This window comes from Mirounga leonina, unplaced genomic scaffold (assembly GCF_011800145.1).
Source record: "Mirounga leonina isolate KUSES-001 unplaced genomic scaffold, KU_Mleo_1.0 Mir_94, whole genome shotgun sequence".
NCBI classification, from domain to species: Eukaryota; Metazoa; Chordata; class Mammalia; order Carnivora; family Phocidae; genus Mirounga; species Mirounga leonina.
The window spans coordinates 20,800,792-20,819,648 of NW_023270855.1; the positions used below are offsets into that span (position 1 = coordinate 20,800,792).

Consider the following 18,857-nt stretch of genomic DNA (forward strand, 5'->3'; position numbering starts at 1 on the left):
GGGGTGGGCGAGCGTGTGCGCGTGGGGCGTGGGGTGTGTGCCCGCGCCGTGCCCCCCGCGCGTGCTGCCGGGCGGGCGCCGGCGTGAGTCACGGCGGGGCTCGCCTTTATAACGGCCGGGAGGCTCGCGCCAGCCGCCCGCCAGCCCGCCCTGCCGCCGCTCCGCGCTCCAGCGAGCGCGCCCCGGCCCCGCGCCCCCAACGGCCCCCAACCGCCGCGCAGTCCCGAGGGCGCCATGAGGGGCCCGCGCTGCGCCCCGCTGCTGCTGCTGCTGCTGCTGCCGCCGCTGCTGCTCACGCCCCCCACCGGGGACGCCGCCGTCATCACCGGGGTAAGCGGCCTCCGGCGCACCTGTCCGCCCGGGATGCGCGCCCGCGCTGCGCCCCGGGGGCTCGGGCGGGGGGGGGTAGCGGCGCGGGGAGGGTCGCGCCGGGCGGGGACACCTGCCCCGGTCGCCCTTTGGCGCTCTGGGAGAGGTGCCCTGCCCCAAAAGCAGCGGACGGCCCGGGACCCTGGGCGCGCCGTGGAAGAAAAAGGGACCGAAGTGTCACCGGCCTCCTTTATCACCAGCTTTCCACCCTTGCTTCCCTCTTAGACGCCTGCAAGCTCTCTCCTCGAGTTTGGTCTGTTTTTCTGTTAAGCTGAAAGAAGTTTGCTTCCAGAGTCTTCCCTAGCACTTTTTCGAGGCGTTCCAACCTCGAACCTTAAAATTTGGGAGACCTTTTCTGAAATGCACAGGGGCAAGACGAATATCCCCCAACCCTGAGACTTAATCCTCTGGTCAAGGAGGAGTTTGCTCCCCTTGTACCCTCCGCAGAAACCCCTTGAAATAACTTGGTCCGAGGCCCTGTGTGCCTTTTGAAAGCAGTGTGGGCGCTTCCTTCTGGTTTCCAGGGCTTTTTTTTCCTTTTTCTTCAGCTTCTTGAGGTTTTCCTTTTAAAAGTTTTCCATTTCCAGTTCCTGATAAAACACCTCCAGTGCTCGAGCGTAATTATGGTGTAGGTTACAATGTAGATGTTTGTTTCAACTTAGAGAAGTTGTCCTCATCATTTTTGAAAGTAGGAACTGAGTCCGTTCTCTCCTACTCCCACCAACAATTTTGTGTGTGTGGATCTGAAGGATGAGTTTACAGTAGTCTACTTTACATCAACAGTGCAAAATCCCTACCATTTCCTGGTTGCTCATCTGCTTTACTCTTTTATCTTTTTTTTAAGTCTTAAATTATTTTATACCTCCATTAAATTACTTCAATTATCTAAGGCACACTATGGGATTTTAAATAAGACTTATATGTTTGAACTGATGATACATAATGAAATACTGAAATTTGAGGGAATTCTGTCCTTGTCTTGAGAAAACAAAGCTCCATAGTCTCTCAAGTTAGTTCATAGGTTTATAGCATCTTGAAAGCCCTTGTACAATAACAGTATTTGGTTATATCCAATAGGTGTTATAAGCATTGTGGTATTTATAAAATAAAGGTTTTTTTCAAAGTGTCTTTGAATAGCTTTGTCAGTCAGTGTGGTTGGGAAAAAAAAAAAAAACTTTTTACAGGTCTTTCTAATATATGAGTTGGAACATGATTGGGTTTTTTTCCCCCCTCTTCCCCTGCTGGCTCATTTTAAATTTCTCCTAATCCTCTGAGCCCAGAATTCTTTTGCAATATAAGTATCTTTTTGTTCCATTCACAGGACAACACTATTTGAATAGATCTGCAATGGGTTAAGGATGAAGGGCATTAGGAAACAGCGGTCTAATTAAAAATATATAAGCCTATGCGTTTTTTGTAAATATTTCCAATAAGTGATGCTTTTTGTTACAAAAATGAAATTTTATCACATGGGATGTTTATCTGTTGGAGAGGCTTAGAGTGGACTTCTCTATGCTGTTTTAACTCAGTATTACCAAAAGAGAATTTTTAAAAATTTCTCTAAGCAATGTAGCAATAAAGAAATGTAGTTATGTTTTCATGACAGGAACCATCTGGAGCCAAATGAAAAACTTGGTAACTTATTGTCTTCAGGATGTGAAACATCCAAGTGATTAATTGAATTTTTGGAAGATTTTGGCTGGATTTTGATTGTCTTTTAAAAAGGGTTAGTAGGGCTTCAGAATTCAAGGTCTTGAGCATCTGTTGACAGAAAATACTGCCTGAAACCTCCACCTTTTATATATATATATATTTGGTAATAGGTGTAGTTATTTTGAAACTGATTTATGTTCCACATAGATTTGTTAAAATCATATTGGAAAAGATCATGTACTGAACCTCTCATTTATGAAATGTCATGGCTGTGTATACATGATTTCTGGCATACAGCTAAAAATTGAAAAATGGAAATGTTTGGATGTTTTCCTCTGAATGCCCCAAGGTGAATATTGTATTTTTCAAATTGTATGTTTTTGTCCATATAGTTGTTTTAAATAGACTGGGAAAAAAACTCTAATGAGGGAAATAAACCAACCCTAAAGCAGGATGGTTGGTAATTTTTACCAAAAAAGCAGTGAATAAGGGTGTGCCCATATATTTATGTTTTGAGAACTTGTGGCTAGCCCCAAAACTTTGACGAGAAAAACGTGGAAGGAGTATTTTAGTTGTTTCCAATAAATGTAAAAAATTTAAATTTTTGTCTAAATTATAGACTTTTTAGTTTCTTACATATATAGTACAGCATGTTTTTACCTCGTTGCTAGCAAAACAGATTATTACACACCATTCAAACAATGCATCCTATTTTTTGTTGGTTCTAGGAAGGAACAATTGTTCTTCAGATCTATTTTTATGCAAATAAATTTAGACTGCATTATTTATTGCTATTTAGATAATGAAAACTCCTCCATAGTTGATTCTTTAATTATTTGTATTTACAATTTTTATATTGGGAACAGATGCCTTGAGTAATCATTGTTGATAATTGCATCTGTCATTTGCATTTCTAAATCTGATTAATCTTAAAGAATAGTCCCACCGATTCTGTAATGTACACATGTGCATACCCTAAGCCAATAATTTCCTTTTTGCAGGTTACTCACCCGAAAAAAAAAAAAAAAAGTAACCTAAGACAAAAGTCTTGGTTTGTCCATTCCCAACGTATGAAATTTCTTTCTTTAAAGAGGAAATGTGAAAATCAAGTCAGTGGTTTGAGAAACATCAAGTCTCATGAACCAAAATGCAAATATTTGAAAGGGAAAATGAGCACTTTTAAAATTTACATCAGTGCCTTTATGGGTCTGGAGCATTTCATGCCAAATCTAGAGACCATTTAAATCCCTTTTTAAAATTGGGCCCAATGTATTCTGCTGTTAATAGTCATAAAATCTTGTGATTCAATTTATGTAGTTCCTAATGGCCATGTATGGTATAAGACTAATGCAGACTCGTTTTTCAAATTCAAGGCCGATTCAGCCACAAAACACTAGAAAAAGAGGTGATTTTCTGTGTGTGTTTAAGATTTTCATAATGTGTAGGCCATTCTTTAGGCCATTTTTTTTAAACTAGGAAAATCTCTTCTGTTCAGATTTTATGGTAAATATGTGCAAGCAGATGAAGATTACAGTTCTTTTTTATATGTATGATTATTAAAATCCTAGCGGTTGGAGATGTAAAGAGCATTTTTACTGCTAATTTTAGATTTCCTTAGCCCAAGTCTTTTCTGCCATCCATATTTATCTGTTTATTTGTTACATTTCAGGCCTGCGACAAGGACCCCCAGTGTGGTGGAGGCATGTGCTGTGCTGTTAGTATCTGGGTTAAGAGCATAAGGATTTGCACACCTATGGGCAAAGTGGGAGACAGCTGCCATCCGCTGACTCGTAAAGTTAGTATATATATTTGTATTCATGGTGGTTCTCTTATGTTGTGGTAACTCAACTCCAAGCAAGGCCTGTATGACAGGAAACCCAGGCTAATGTGCTTGAAATTATAAGTTAGAGAAGATGACAATGGAAAACTACCTCTTCCCCCCTCTCCCCTACCAGTTTAAAGAACTGGGTCCTCTACCATCCTTATTCTAGTGAATCATTTTCATATCCTTGCTCTCATGACATTAGAAACATTTCAGGAAAATAATTTCAAACACATGAATTTGCCTAAAAATGATTTAGGACAAAAATATATGTGTGTAGTCTGGTGTATACTTCTTTGCAGCAATCAGAGTATGGAAGTTCTTGAAAAGACTTTTAATATCAGACCCACTGATAAGGCAGAAGTAAATAACTTTGTGTTTTGTTTCTTGCACAAGATCATCAATGATACAGTTATCCTTGTATCTTAATTTAAAAGTCCTTTATTTTCACTTAATCTACACAATACACTGTTCATAACCGTAGAGGTTAATGATATTTAATTTTCCAACTTATTCGGTTATCTAACAGCTCAGTGTCCCTAAACAACACTTTTGAACAGTTTTGGCAAGAAGTGGCATGACCTTGGGCGCCTGGGTGGCTCAGTTGGTTAAGCGACTGCCTTCGGCTCAGGTCATGATCCTGGAGTCCCGGGATCGAGTCCCGCATCGGGCTCCCTGCTCGGCGGGGACTCTGCTTCTGCCTCTGACCCTCCCCCCTCTCATGTGCTCTCTCTCTCTCATTCTCTCTGTCTCAAATAAATAAATAAAATCTTAAAAAAAAAAAAAAAAGAAGTGGCATGACCTTATGTTGGCAGGATTGGATGGCACTTTTGAGGTTGTGTGGCAGACACTCCTGTCTGCAAGGGCCAGTCAGCGACATGACTTCAGGTAGGCGGGGTGGGTTAGAGGCAGGAGGGAGCAGAAAAGCGTGTGGAGCTTGGAGAGTCTTGGCCCTTCTGAATCAAAACTTAAAATGATGGGATCTCCGTAAGATGCCCCAGGGACCCAGGTGGCAGTGCCTTGCCCCCTTAGCGCCACCTACTGGTTTTACCCAGCAGCAAAGGGAAGCCCCGGGCCATAGAAGGGCGCGTCCCAGGCCAGGTGGCTCGTTGGAGGCAGAGCTCCGTCTGTCTGCGGCATTCTCTCCCATTTAAAATAGATGGAATGTGAGGCGCCTGGGTGGCTCAGATGGTTAAGCGTCTGCCTTCAGCTCAGGTCATGATCCCAGCGTCCTGGGATCGAGCCCCGCATCTGGCTCCCTGCTCAGCGGGGAGCCTGCTTCTCCCTCTCCCTCTGCCTCTCTCCCTGCTCATGCTCTCTCTCTCTATCTCTGTGTCTCAAATGAATAAATAAAAAAAATCTTAAAAAAATAAATAAAATAAAAAATAAAATAGATGGAATGTTTTCCAAGTAATCTACCTTCTGGACTCTGCCTTTTGCCTTTTTTTTTCCCCCCCACATGTGGTTTAGGGTTGAAAGCTGTAGTAAAGCCCAGCATCTTCCCTGTCCTCGACAGTTGCAGATGACAGTTAGCTGTTTTGACTTTTCTGCGAGCCAAGGTAATGAAATAAATGGGCTTACGTTCAGCTCTGTGAGCTGTCATAGGGACTCCTCTTGCTTGGGTGGCTCTGAAGACTGAGTTTGGCTTCCCTGTGGTTTCCTTGAGAAATAACTTTTGTACATTTGAGCCAGTGTCCTTGAAAAGGTTGCTCTTAACCTTTTCTTTTAAGAACAGTGTTGTTTTTGTGCAGCGTTAGTATACCCTTACACACCCCGCATATACCAGGATTGTGCAGCCTGACACGTTCTGTGCAGCTGTTCGTTGTCATCACAGCAAAGCGCAGTTGCCCCTTGGCGAGGGCGGGGACATCCCAGACCGCCTGTACTAAATGTTGGTTATGAGTTTCTCATTTCACGCAACAAGCCCGTGAAGCACATTGGTTTCCAGCACCTTCTGCGTACAACCACAGTAAGCCTCAGAGGGACTGGGTGACTGGCTGAGGTCACCAGGTGAGAGGGCGCGCAGCAGCCTGGGACGTCATGTCTGTGTGACGCTCCATTGGTTGTGTGGTGTTAATCACCATACTCTTCTGCCACCGTGAAAGTGGGTTCGTCTGCTCGGGTTAACCAAAACTGGTTTGTGTGGGATGAGAGAGAGAACGGCCCCTCCTGGGAATATGCCACACCCTGTAGTTCTGATGAGTTTTCCAATTCTGAGGTATTTTAATAAGAGAGCCAAATTCTCTTTCCCCGGGTGCCTGGATAACTTCCAGTTCAGGTGTATGTAGTGTAAGGTCATTTCTGAGAGTAAACAGAATCCTTCTTCTCCCGGAATCCCAGATACATCTCTCCGTCTTTGTTTTTAATCACAGTTGTAATAATGAAGTCTTTGATAATAAGTTATGGTTTTCATAGTAGAATTATGTGTTAAAAGAACTAAAGAACTAAAAAAAAAAAATAAAGGTTTTATGTCAGATCTTAACTTTCCCCCCAATTCAGATGCCCACTTGAAAAGTGTTTCTAGAACTCAGTTTTACAACTTTTCCTACTGGATACTTTTCTGTCTTGAAAATACATTTTCCTATGTCACTTCTATTTTTAAAGTAGGTCCCGGAGTTGTTACTTATTCTGGGTGAAATTAACTTATCCTGGTAAAAATCTAGTTACTTCCAGATTATCTCTCTACTATATTCTATTCAAAACAATTTGAGGGAAAAAATTTTTTGTAAATGCATCCTGGTGAATGTAATGTACAGTATTCAACTTCAAACTACAGTTTAATGGCTCATCAGTAAATGGTAAAAGTCTAGACACTGCATTGAAAATTCTATTTTAATATGATGTGTTCTTTCCTTTTTCTTCCTTTTTTTTTTTTTTTAAAGGGGGCATTAACTGGTTGTGGTTACAGGGATTGGTGTTTTAAAAACACAAGACTATGAATAAGTGAAGACTACACCTGTTTAAATTTTAAACTTTCCATTCTGGCTTGACTTAGTCATAACCACAAATGTCTGTTTATTTTGATAAAGTGAGTAATATTTGATGAATGAAATTGCAAACTACAGGTAGGAATTGATGTCACAGATTGTTATTTTATTTCAGATACATCAACTAATTTGTGGAGTTTACAGTGACTGCTACGCTCTAATTTTAGAATTGTACAGTTTTTAACTTTACATTTGATAATTGAAAAGTAGAATAAAAGATCAGTTTACCTAAGAACAGGATGTGTGTTTTCCAAACACATTTTTAGTCAAATAAAAGTTTTAACATGTATTCATTTTTAACATTTTTTTAACAGTTAGGGATGAATTACTGAATCGTATATCTATAAGGAATATTTTGCTGTTTAAAAAAAACCACTATTTTAGTATTTCTATTAATACCTACACTTTCCAGAGTTTACAAAGATCAGCTATTTCCATCCCATTCTGATTGCTTCTTGGCTTTGGAAGTTTATAATTATGTAGTTAATACTTTTATTGCTTATCATTTTATCTTTGTTTTCAATTTAAACAACTGTGTTTCCTCCCCCAAAATTGTTTTTGCTTCACTTTTTATGTTAACATTTTTAGTATCAGTTTTACTTTTTGTTTTCTGGTGGGGTTTTTTTTTAGCTACATTTTAAAACTTGACCAATACATTTTCCTTTTCTGAAAAAAAAATGAAAATTAAAACCTGGGACTTGTCTGTGTTTAGAAAAAAGGGATAATTTAAAAAATTATTCGCAGTTTCTGTTTTAGAACCAACCTATGAAACTATGTAAACATACTTTCAGGATAGAGTATAACTTTAAAAAATATTAACTAAAATATGACTAATATAACTTCAGAATTTAGTGGAAGATGGGTGGATGAAAGCCTAATATGTTAATTTCCTCATCTTTCCTATCACAGAGGTCAAGAGCCGCTATCTACATTTTCTCTCTCAGGACAGCATCCTTGCTGTGAATACAAGTTCATTGTCAGAGAGACTCAGGGGACATAAATATACTTTAGTCTAATACAGAGTTTCTCAGCCAGGGCTCTGTTGACAGTATGGGGCTGATAGCTCTTTGTGGTGAGGACCATCCTATGCATCATAGGATGTTTAGCAGCATCCCTGGCCTCTACCCACGAGATGCCCTTAGTCTCCCTCTCTCGGTTGTGACAACCAGCCATGTCCCCAGACTATGACAGATGTATCCCCTGTGATGGTTTGGGGGATGGACCTTGCCCTGGTTGAGCGCCACTGGCTGAACGCTACACTTACTTCCCCTCCCAGGACACAGTGTAGGAGATAAAGCAGCACCATTGCATTGGGAGCTCAGCAGCTACCCAAACACACAACATGGCTTGCCCTATCTTCCACACGGGGCACTTGTAGCTGCCCCAAATGAGAGCTAAAGTGTGGGGGGTGGGTCCCCTTGACTCACAGAAGCCCACCCTCATTTCTTGCAAATATTTTGCACCCCTCTAGACCCAGAGGCTCAGGCCTGCATGCCAACAGCTTCCCCAACCCAACTCAAGTTCCATACAAGCCACGAGGCTGAGCCCCCCATTCCCTGTTTTCCTTTACTCTTTCCAAGGACACAGAGCAGTGGGAGGCCAGATCCCATGTTAACCCTCTCTAGCCATAAGAAGATAAATCATTGCATTATTTAGGGTTGTATGAATATATACTTATTCCAAAACAAATCTGAAGAAACATTTTAAGACTTGACCAAATTAAAATACATTGGCGATCTTCCTAATTAATTAAAACTGGGAACTGTGAGAGGGAGACAGGAACTGTGAGACTTTTAGTTTCTATTTTATGTGCTATTATGCTATTTGAAATTTTTTGAACTGTGTGCTTTTATTGACAAAAGTTATGGTAACAAAACTGGCTTTCTTAAAAATAAAATTGTCGGGGGTGCCTGGGTGGCTCAGATGGTTAAGCGTCTGCCTTCAGCTCAGGTCATGATCCCAGGGTCCTGGGATCGAGTCCCGCATCGGGCTCCCTGCTAGGCAGGGAGCCTGCTTCTCCCTCTGCCTCTGCCTCTCTCTCTCTCTCTGACTCTCATGAATAAATAAATAAAAAACATTTTTAAAAAAATAAAATAAAATAAAATTGTCATTTTTTTATTGAGGTAAAATTGGTATATAAATTATGTAAGTTTCAGGTATACAACATTATAATTTGACATCTGTCTGAACTACAAAGTGATGACCATCCATCACTATTCATTTGACCCCCTTCACTCATCTTGCCACCCCAAGCCTCCTTCCCACATGAGATCAGTGCTTTTTATGTGACATGCCCAGGGTTTTCTTCGTGTATCCTTCTTTACCTTTCTTTCTTTAGCAAAAGTGACTGTTTTGAGAGGAATTACAAATGATACCTGTGTTTTGTATCAGCGCTGTTTTCTTTTTAAAAGTGCCACAAATGGATAAGAATTGTACCTTGTGGAAAGTGCTACAGGTCCTACCTTGGTTACTTCTAGAATCTGCTTTTTGGAATTCTGGGCTTTTGGAAGTGTTGGATTGAGTTGATTCTAAAATAAACCATCAAGTTGGGACTGAATGGTTAGCTCCTGGGCTCTATTTGTGCCTCTGAAGATGCATCTTCTATATACCTTCTCATGTCTCTGGCCATTAGACACCTATTAACTTTGTCGCACAATATGTGTAGAGCTAGGGGGCGCCTGTGTGACTCAGTCTGTTAAATGTCTGCCTTCGGTTCAGGTCATGATCCCAGGGTCCTGGGATGGAGCCCTGAGTCAGGCTTCCTGCTCAGGGGGGAACTTGCTTCTCCCTCTCACTCTTCCTCCCCCCGTCCCCCTGCTTGTGCTCTCTCTCTCCCACTATCTCTGTTGCTATCTCTGTCCCTCTCCCAAATAAATAAATAAAATCTTTAAAAAACAAAATATGTGTAGAGCTAGAAATGAAGGGGGGCACTGGAGAAATTGCCAAGTATCTATTAAGTGTATCACATCAGAAATGGTGTTCTTTGTGATTAGGGGCTCACAGATGGAAGGAGAGGAGGAAAACTGCTATGAGCGGGTACAGATAAAAAAGCCTTGGCAGGGGGAGAAACAGACCGGATCTTGAAAAAGGGGAGTGGGCTTGAGAAGAATAAGAAAAGAGCATGCAGGTAGAAAGATCCCTGCAGGACCGTGTAATCATGATGTTAAGGTTTTTGGGACAGATCTGAGCTGAGGCTGGTACTGCCTTGGCACCCTCCATAAGAAAAAAGGATAATTCACAATATTTTTGAAGGATTCACAGAAACCTATGACCTTGTGAGCACATTGCCAGGGCCCCACCTAGGCCCCGGAGGGAACTATACACAGGAAGGCCTTCTGCGTCTTTGGCTTCACGAAAGTCCATCTCTGTGAGTTTGGTGGCATGAGTCACTTGGGGCCTGCTCAGTGCCGGGCAGTGGTGTGCAGAGTAAGGAGAAGCCACAGGACCTGGGAAGGCCACCCCTCTGCCTTCAGGCGGAGCACTTCTGCGGGGGGGTTGGGGGGGTGGGAGGGGGCATTGGCAGGAGATAGAGCAAAATCTGGAAGAAAGCGGGACTGGGTTTGATTATGACAGGTTCCCTTTTAGCTGGGTGACTGCAGTTAGCCGTGTTACTTCACCTCGAGAGGAAGCCACTTAGCTTGTGTCAAAATAAGGCAAAAATCTGGCATACAGGTTTGGTGTGACGTTCATGCGCCATGCCTTATGAAGCCTGGGCATGGCAGGCCACCGCTCTTATTTTTCTTTGCTCCTGTCTTCAAGGCATTAAGAAGGCACATGACAGGCCAGAGAGCACCCATGGTGTCTTGATGCACACGTCACAAGACTGCAAGCACCATGAGGGCACTTCTTCACAGCTTTAACTATCCTGCCGCGTATCTGTCTTCCGTCGTTAAAACTCACGCTGCATGATGGGCCCAGGCCTTCCCTGTTTCGTTCATCACTGTCTCTGTAGCACATAACATAAGGCCTGATATGTCGGTGACAGTAAAGATCTGCTGAATGAGCGAATAAAGGAAACATGCTTGGTGTTGTCCGTGTATAACAGTCTGACATGTTCATTATAGTTACAGTTCACTTAGCTCAGGCTCCTTTACCTTGGATAGCGCAGCTTCTGTTTGTTTTTCGGAACAGCGGCTGCGATATCCAGCTGCCACATTGGGCCTGAGAGTTCTTATTGTTGGGGGTTATCCTGCACATTGGAGGCTGCCTAGCCGTACCCCTGGCCTCCACCCCCTACTCACGCTCCTCCCCCCAAGCTGTGACAAACAAAATGTCTCTGGATATTGCTGGATGTCCCCTCGGGGGCAGAGCCACCCCCAGCTGGGGACCACCGGCCCATGCAGTAGATTCAGGCGTGGCCAGATGAAGCTCGCAAAGCCTCAGGGCCAGAGGAGGTCCTACAGGTCAAGGGTTAGAACTCCTCCTGCTGTCCGCTTGTGATGGTCCAAGCCAGGCAGCTGTACCCGCCTCCTCTGACATGTTCTCGGTGCCAGCAAACGAGCTGGCCATCCGCGTGCCGCCCTTTGACACACACAGTGACAGAACCATTCTGAGCACAAGTCTGCGCGGAGCTGACGGCCGGGCACCTGCGGGCAGGCACTGTCATTAGAACCTTGACAATAAGGCCCTGGCCCTTGGCAAAAGGCAGAGGAACCTGGGGTGGCTCGGCCTGTTCACCCGGGTGTCAGTGCCCACCTGCTGCTTCCCTGTTTTCCTTTTGTATTTATTGACCTCAGTCATTTCCCTGGCCCTTCCAGAACCATTTTGGAAATGGAAGGCAGGAAAGAAGAAAGAGGAAGAGAAGAAAAAGGAAGAAGGAGGTAAGAAGAACATGAGCATGGTACCCACTGAAAGATAATGCCCAGCGTAGTGGGCTCCAGCCATTTTGGGACTACCATACAGATGGGTCTGTCCTCTTAGTTCAATCCCCAAATAAGGTTAGAATGGTTCTGTCACTGTCTGCAGACGATTTTTTTTTTTTTAAATGTACAGAGAAATTATTTAGAAGACATCTGGAAGATGCATCTCAGACTTTCTCATTAGGACAGATAACTGATATGGGGCGGCCTGTTTTGGTGGCAGAGAATAGGAAGGAAATACACTAGAATGATAGCAAGCAAAGCATCTGAGTTGAGAAACAGACAGGATGCATTTTTCTGCCCTGTGTAAACTGTATAGGATCCCAGAGGCATGAGTCTCTAATAGCTTGCCTCTCTCACAGTACCCTGGGCCAGAGTAATTTGCCATCCCATTTCATTGACTATCAGTCGCCTCCAGGCCTGGGGTTAAACTTTCTCCCTATAACTTGCCAAGGAGGTGGATTCTTAAGAGGGCACCATTCCCAGGGGAGAGGGAATGAGTTTTGTTCTTTGCCTCTGGAACGTGTATGTATTTTGAGGGACTCCCCTGAAAGGCCCACCATGCCAGTTGCTGGTTGACCCTCCTCAACCCAGCTTCATTGGTGGCGTGGGCGAGACTTAGAAATACCACTTGGATGACTCTTGGAATGAAGCCAGCCTTTCTCTGCTGGCTCTCCCTAGGCCAGGGTTTAGTTTGTTCCTTTTCTGTGACTCAAGCTTGCCTCCTTCCCTAATTTCCCTTTTGTTCCTCCCCTACCCACACTTCCCAGAATTTTGACCCCTTCTGCTATCTGTATGCAAACGTGTGAGTTTATATATTGCTCGCCGTCAGTGACTTCATATTTTCTCATTATCATTGCGGTCACACCCTTAATGTCATGGCCCCCTTAAGGAGCTTCATTAGTAGGATGCTATAAAAAGAATTAAAATGAAGAAGTAAAAGGCAGTGTAGCTTGGTGGTCAAAAGCTATGTCTCTCTGGCCCAGCTGCCAGCCAAGCTTCAAGTTCTGGGTCTGTGAGCTCGGGCAAGTTGCTAATCTCTCTGTGTCTCGGTCTCTCACCTGTAAAATGGGTATAATGAAAGCATTTGTCATGTTCACAGAGCGGTTATGGGATGAAGAAGGATAATAAAGTGCCGAGTGTATTGCTTAATGAAGAGTTAACACTCAATATAACACTAGCTGTTCTTATTCAAAGACATTTCTCAAGAATAGTTTTTTGTTTTTGTTTTTTAACATTTCCTGCTCTGACTCAGTTTTCTTCTTTTATCTTAGGTTCCATTTTTTGGGCGGAGAATGCATCACACATGTCCATGTATGCCGGGCTTAGCCTGTTTACGGACTTCATTTAATCGATTTATTTGTTTAGCCCGAAAGTAATCACTTGAGAGTAGAAACTTTAAATGTGAACAGCCACATGATGTCTGTAAAGTCTATTTACTTGTGATTGTGCCAAACAAATAATATGCCAGAAAGAAATGCTGTTGCTTTCTCAACTATCCAAGTAACATTTCTATCTTTGATGTTTTAAATGACTTTTTTTTTTTAATTGAAAGAGGATTTTAATTTTGGATACGAATGTAAAGTGCAGGGCATTATGGAACCGGTTCTCATTTCCCTGTTTGTGTTTTGGTTTGGCTTAGCTCTTTTAATGCCAATAACTCACCCATTTTCACAAAAATGAGGAGAATAAGAATTTGATATTTTGTCACAGAAACGTTTTTTTCTCAAACCCCCTCCCCCCAGCCCTGCCTACCACACACACACACACACACACACACACACACACACACCCCTCAGGTCTCTTTTCTCTCCTCAAAGAATTTTAAGGCTCTCACTTTATTTTTCACCATTTCCCTCACCAGTCCTTTTGCATTTTAAAGTGGGGGGCGGGGTTGTCCCATCTCCTCTAATTTGCTGGCAGAATCACTGTTGAGAATCAAGCTTTTTGTCTACGGCCATACCACCCTAAACGCGCCGATCTTGTCTGATCTCGGAAGCTAAGCAGGGTCGGGCCTGGTTAGTACTTGGATGGGAGCATCAAGCTTTTTGCCTGATACTTAAAGAGTGAAGGGTGTGTAGACACTCCAGACTTCTCCTAGACGGCGTAGAGGTTGGGGTGCTTCCAGACTTTCACGGAACCCGTGCCTTCACGTTGCTGTGGGACAGGTGTGAGTGAGTCCAGAGGGAATGGAAAGCCAATTTGGTCCTTATTTCTAGGTTTGGGTTGGTTTAAAAACAAAACAAAACAAAACACTTCCCCAATACAACATTACATTTATTTCTCTTTCTTTTTATGAAGTTTATTTTTTTTTAAGTCTCACAGTTAGAGATGGTCCAGAAAATGTCACTTGAAGAGGAAGTATTGACTTTATTCTGGCATAACCCCTGTTACCATTTTAAAATCGGTATTAAGTTGTAATTTAAACTTCATTTGTAACCAGAAGTTCTCTTATAATGGGTTACCTGACATCTGCCATGTGTACCTATAACAATATTGCTGTGTAAAGATTCTGTATCAGAATAATGACAGTATTGTATATCATTTGATTTATTTTAATATTATATCCTTATTTTTGTCACAGTTGTTGTCAGTTTTTATTACAAGCAGATTTCTATTAGCTCACATTCTAAAATGGGCAAAGACCCCAGCGTTGGTCCAATAGCACTCACAGGATGTGCTTGTGTTCACTTTACATACAGGAAAATTCTGTTTGCATGAATTTTAAGGTCCTACAAAAAACAATGTGTAAATCAGTGAGGTTTTGGAACATGAAGGAAGATTGTGACGTGCAAAACTGGCTGTAATCAGGAATGGACTCCTGGGATGTCACTGTATTGATTCAGCAAATCATGATCCAGTGTTCATAATGAGTGGTTAGGCAGGAGGCTGAGTGCTAGCCGAACGGTGATGAGAAACCTTGAAAAACCCCTCCAAATATTGTAAATGGAATCAACGTCGCAAATAAACAACTTATGAAATGTGTTTAACTGACTAAACTTGACCATGGCAACCCACTAACCTTGCAAAAAAAAAAAAAAAAAGAAAGAAAAATTTGTCCATTTTGTAGTTAGTTATTCAGCCAAGGCTTACAGTTGCACGTTGTATATAACTTTACCCTAGGGGCTAACATGTCCTGTAAATGTATGGGATTTTGCTGTACTCGTTACCATACCTGGGCATAGAAGTATTATTTTTGGTTCAGTTTCATTTGTGTGCAAAAAGCATTCCTCAGTGAGTCTGTTGGAAAAAAACATCGACTTCAGCAAGTGGAATTATGGGTAAAGAAACGCACTGCACAGTTTTGCTAAATGTCGCTTTCATATAATGGTTGAGACACCCTTTTTCAAAAGTTGTAAACACTTGATTGTGTCAATCATCCATTTTCCCCCAAGTTAAAAAACATTGAACAAACTTTTATAAAATTTTAGTTTTACATACACCAACTCAATTAAAAAAACAATCACTACAAAGAGGTAGACTGTAGTCTAGAGAAGGAAGGTAGAGTGTGTGTGGGAAACTCAGAACCGTGTCTCCTGACTTGCTCACTGTCATTCAAAGAAAAACAGAACTTTATCATTTGGTACCTCTCCCCTGGGTTATTATTTTTATTGGGGAATAACTCCTTTTTAGTGTACAGCTTTATTTGGTCAGTTTTTTTTTTGTTGTTGTTTTTTTAGCTTGTCACCAAAGTTAGCACTTTTCAAATAATTGTGTCAAAAAACTTATAATCATGTTCCATGGAGATTCTTTAAGATAATTGTATGCAAAGCACACAAAGTCTTGCACTATAAAGACTGTGGTACTGTTTCTTCCCATCCCCAGGATGCTCTCTCACTGAAGTTGGCCAGACTTCATAGGCCAGAATGTCTGCAAGGTAAGGCAAAGTGAAAATTTACACAGGAAGAAGTTAAAGTCAGCAGCCTACTTTGATGTAAATATTGGGAATGGATTCTATCCATTCTAAGAGAGAAATAGATCTCAAGCCAGCACCTACTGGCCAAACTCAAGTGGACCTTTGGATTTCTTTGCAAACATAGACTTTCATGAAAACTATCATTTCTGACTTCAACCTCTTTTTTTTTTAGCATCTTTTTTTTTTTGACCATGGAAAAGTTTGTGCCAAAACTATTTCCTTACAGACACTCTTATCTAACAGAAGACCTTCATCCTTCCCAGCGTTTTGGTGTTGTCCTGTAGTTGGAGCTCTACAAAGTCAGTCCAGGGAGAGATCACACACGTAAGCCAATTTTCTTCTTCATTGGTTTTAATATCAGAAATTTCATCCCACTCAGAATTTCCTAACTTCAATTTTTGAGAAGATTAAAGCTGAGGACCATTTTAAAAGCAGGACATTTTTGGTGTTCAATGAGGATCCTGTTTAAAAATTCATTGACAACCTTTTCTGATCTTTCTGTTTTAACACATGGCTATATATTTCAGGTAATATCGTCAGAATTAATATTTCTTTGGTTCTTCCATATCTTGCCCCTGGTTTGTTAATGGTCAGTGTTCCCTTCTGCACAAAGGAGAACCGTTTTTCTTCTAGTATCTTTAACAACGTAATCCTTAGGTAAATTTATTACCCCCCCACCGACCCCCACCCCCTGCCCCATCTTTGGGAGAACACACATCTCCCAAAACTAGAGGTGTCATTAATATGCTGTTCTTGAAGTACTGCTCCTGTTTTTTCCCATCATCCATCACTCTCAGAGATTGTAGGCTTAGTTCATCTAGGGCGAGGTTGGAGTGGATTTTTTTTTTTTTTGTAGCTACTTATTTTATTCTAAGGTGCACCCATGTTTGAGAGCCACTGAGAAAGAACAAAGGAATATGCTTCTGTAGGAAAGCTGCTGCTTCCCTGGGACACCCCTTGGCGAGACACCTTTCCAGTTAGATTAGAAGTGGGGAGAGTAGCTAGCTGTCTGCCTTTTCTTGCCACCCTCAGAAGTTCCTATGATCCTTAAGCAGAAATGAATCTGTTTGTTTTGGGGATTTTTTTTTTCCCCACCACAACTTCTAGAAGGGTAGTCACAGAAGGGTCCCATGTGAGAGTTTTAACCGCAGTTCCATAGCTCATTTGAGGAGTCTATTCAAAGTTCCTTGGAATTAGATTAGGGGAGCAGGACCTAGCTTGTCCCTGGGCTCTCGCGCTAGCCCTGAGGCAGGGTGTGGAGCCACGGGGCTTGCTTCCTCCAGGGGAACCCTCCCAGGTGACAGTTTTCCAAACTGCCCCCTCTGCCAGCCCCGCTTTCCCATATATCTCCAGATTTCATTCTATTTTACTGGGCCCATAAATCATCCAAAGGCTCTAGAAAGTCCAATGTTGCAGCAAATTGTAACTGAATAACTCACACTAGAAAGCATTTAAATAAAACCTATATATGCCACAAGAGAGTAGAAGCCAGAAGGTGGGAAATCATGGTGTGAGCATGATTTCTAACGATAAAAGGCACGGTCTCATCTATATCATGTATGTACATGGTATATACCCTGGTGTCCACGGCGGACTTCATCCTTATGGGGGAAGCCTGGGGCCCCTACGTATGAGTTGTGCCAGCCAAGCAAAACCATGGCCTGCCCCCTGGAACGGCAGCTGTGGGGGATGTTTCCAGGCATTCACTCACTTTAGTCAAGGATTTCTCAACACCGACACTCCAGACATTCAGGGCCAGGCCATTTTTTGTTGTGAGGCATGGTCCTGTGTTTTATAGGCTGTTGAGTAGCTGCCCTGTCCCCTACCCACTAGATCCAGTAGTTCCCCTGAGCTCTCGCACCCAAACATGTCTCTAGACCAAGCGAATGGGTAGGGGTAGATTGTCCCCCTGAGAGAGCCATTGGTTTAGTCTGAAGATACTTTCCGTCCATATAAATTCTGTTTCAGGATCAAACAAAATTTAAGGTGACAGTATTAAAAGAAAAGTTAAACCTCGAAATGGGGCTCTACAAAACAGGTGTTCTGAAAACAAGAAATTATCATTCGACTTCAAAGTCGTGAAAAGGTAAACATTGGCTCCATTTTCATAGCCCACCAAAGAGCTGCCAGTTGTACATTAGCTCTGTAGTTTCCCGTTTCAAGGAAGCCATTTTTTTTTATGAACCTCTCTTTAAATCTTAAGGCAAAGGGCTCAGATAAAATAACCTCAGTCGCAGATGAAAGATTTCACAGCTTTAGAGTGCACTTTGGAGCAAATTTCCACATATGGTGTTGGGATTGGGTTCTGGGGAGTTGAATGTTGTCTACAACCAATAGTCCATTGGACAGCAAATTGTTTAAATCCAGATTTTCACCGTCTTGATTAAACTTGATTAACATTTATTTATGATAACATATAATTTATGGAAAACGTTTGGGTTGCAGGCAATGAATCTGGCCACTTTGGGCCCAGAAAGCTTCACAAGCAAAAGTTGGAGAAGACTGTGTTTTTGTATTAAGTTAGATTTGAATAGCTACTGAGAAGCTTCCCAAATTGAGTTTTCTCAGTGCGACTGGGAATGGACCTGTTCCCTATAGGCAGGGCTGAGGCTGGCTTGAGTGTATGTGGCTCATCCAGGCAAAACAGAAACTTTCCATTATGGAAATTTTTAAACATAAAAGTAAGCAAAACTTTATAAGACAGCCTCCATATATTCATCTGCAGTATCTTCTCAACAGTTCCCATCTTAATGCCAACTCTGCTCCACCACCCCTCCCCCCAGGACCTCCGACTCTCCTGTGCTGTCTTAAAGCACATAAGTTTGGTCCCTGATAGATAAAGACAGCCACAGTCTTGTGTGTTACCAATGATAGCAATCCTTTTTCTTTTCATGGTCACTCTCTGCCTGGATCTTGCTAAGGTCCTTTCACTGACCAGCCTGTGCCCCGAAATAGTTACTCTTGAGATGTATTTTTGAAATCCCAAGTTGGAGTTCAAAATGGAGGAGCAAAATATTTCAGGCCCAGAAAGTGACCATATGAAAGAATATTTGCTCCTGTATAAAATTTTAAAAGAAAATATTTGCTGCTCAAAGTAAAAGACTCACAGAAGAATATTGCGGACTATGGCGAACTATGGTGTTGGGATTCCAAACCAAAGAATCAGTAGCTATTCAAATCTAACACTATGGTGTTGGGATTCAAATTGGGTTCTGGGGAGTTGAATGTTGTCTACAACCAATAGTCCATTG

General features: G+C 42.2%; 1 protein-coding gene across 2 annotated transcripts; it reads left to right on the forward strand.

The window, feature by feature from the left end:
* Positions 1 to 151: 151 nt before the first annotated feature.
* Positions 152 to 14,675, forward strand: PROK2 (prokineticin 2). Of its 2 annotated transcripts, XM_034997345.1 has the most exons (4): positions 152 to 330; positions 3,692 to 3,817; positions 11,589 to 11,651; positions 12,965 to 14,675. In XM_034997345.1, the coding sequence occupies exons 1-4, from the start codon at positions 235 to 237 to the stop codon at positions 13,067 to 13,069; spliced, it is 390 nt and encodes a 129-aa protein (XP_034853236.1). In that variant the 5' UTR covers positions 152 to 234; the 3' UTR covers positions 13,070 to 14,675. The 2 variants fall into 2 exon arrangements, with proteins under 2 accessions (XP_034853236.1, XP_034853235.1); XM_034997344.1 differs by lacking the exon at positions 11,589 to 11,651.
* Positions 14,676 to 18,857: the final 4,182 nt, after the last annotated feature.